The 1,008-nt window shown below is 44.3% G+C and overlaps 1 protein-coding gene across 1 annotated transcript in view; it reads left to right on the top strand.

Annotated features, from left to right (window-relative positions):
* SLC43A1 (solute carrier family 43 (amino acid system L transporter), member 1) overlaps positions 1–1,008 on the top strand; it is a 42,060-nt gene that overhangs the window by 21,389 nt on the left and 19,663 nt on the right. Inside the window, exon 5 of the mRNA XM_006900447.1 lies at positions 352–444. Within this exon, the coding sequence (XP_006900509.1) occupies positions 352–444 (93 nt within the window). The remainder of the gene's footprint in view (positions 1–351; positions 445–1,008) is intronic.

Genomic DNA, 1,008 nt, shown 5'->3' with positions numbered 1-1,008 from the left:
TGAGAAAGGCAGGGACAACACTGACACTAAAGTTAACTCCGCAATAAGGGATATACCTTTAACTTGCTGGTCTGTCTGATACTTCTATAAATCTGAACATTCACATTGAGACAGACTAGGAAGAAGGATTGGCCATCCACTTCTGAAATAGCAGGCCTCTAAAATCCCTATGTATGTCCTACAATAGAATCCACAAAAAACAGACTAGAGCACCTGGGGGTTAAAATGAATAGGACTTATTTTCTTGACTTTTAACAGTTTTTAAAAATTGTGATGCGAGTGAAAGTTTACAAAGCAAATTGATTTTCCTTCTGACCTCGTGCTCACCGATGCTCCTTTCCTCCGACACAGCTGCCTAACATGTTTGGGGACCTTCGCTCCACGTTCTTGGCCCTCATGATTGGCTCCTATGCGTCTTCTGCCATCACGTTCCCTGGTATCAAGGTATGGAACTGGTTAGGGGTCTCTTGGAGTTTCTTTGGGCCTTGGTGGTGGTGGTGGATTTGCTAACCTTAAAGAGAAATGCAGTCTGAAGATATACTCTGAAGAATTGAGATCATTATGTCAAAGGAAGTCATGGAAAGGCAGCTATTGGATGACCTCTGTCCTTTGGCGTGGGGAAATACATGGAGACCACAGCTCATTAGCGTTACCTGAGTGGGAAGTTAAGTCAGGAGGAGGGGATCCCTGAGCTTCCATCCCTATGGTGGGATAAATGGAAATGGATGGCGGTGTTGGACACACACGTGGTTAGTGTACTTGACACACAAGGTGGTTAGTATACGTGACATACAACGTGGTTAGTGTACTTGACACACAAGGTGGTTAGTGTACTTGACACACAAGGTGGTTAGTGTACTTGACACACAGCGTGGTTAGTGTAGTACTTGACACACACAACGTGGTTAGTGTACTTGACACACACAACGTGGTTAGTGTACTTGACACACAATGTGGTTTGTGGTTAGTGTACTTGACACACAGCGTGGTTAGTGTACTTGACACACA

The sequence above is a fragment of the Elephantulus edwardii genome, unplaced genomic scaffold (assembly GCF_000299155.1).
Source record: "Elephantulus edwardii isolate Elephantulus edwardi_28Jun2011 unplaced genomic scaffold, EleEdw1.0 scaffold00284, whole genome shotgun sequence".
Lineage (NCBI taxonomy): Eukaryota > Metazoa > Chordata > Mammalia > Macroscelidea > Macroscelididae > Elephantulus > Elephantulus edwardii.
Note: the sequence above shows the minus strand (reverse complement) of the source record. Positions and strands in the feature narration are given on the sequence as shown.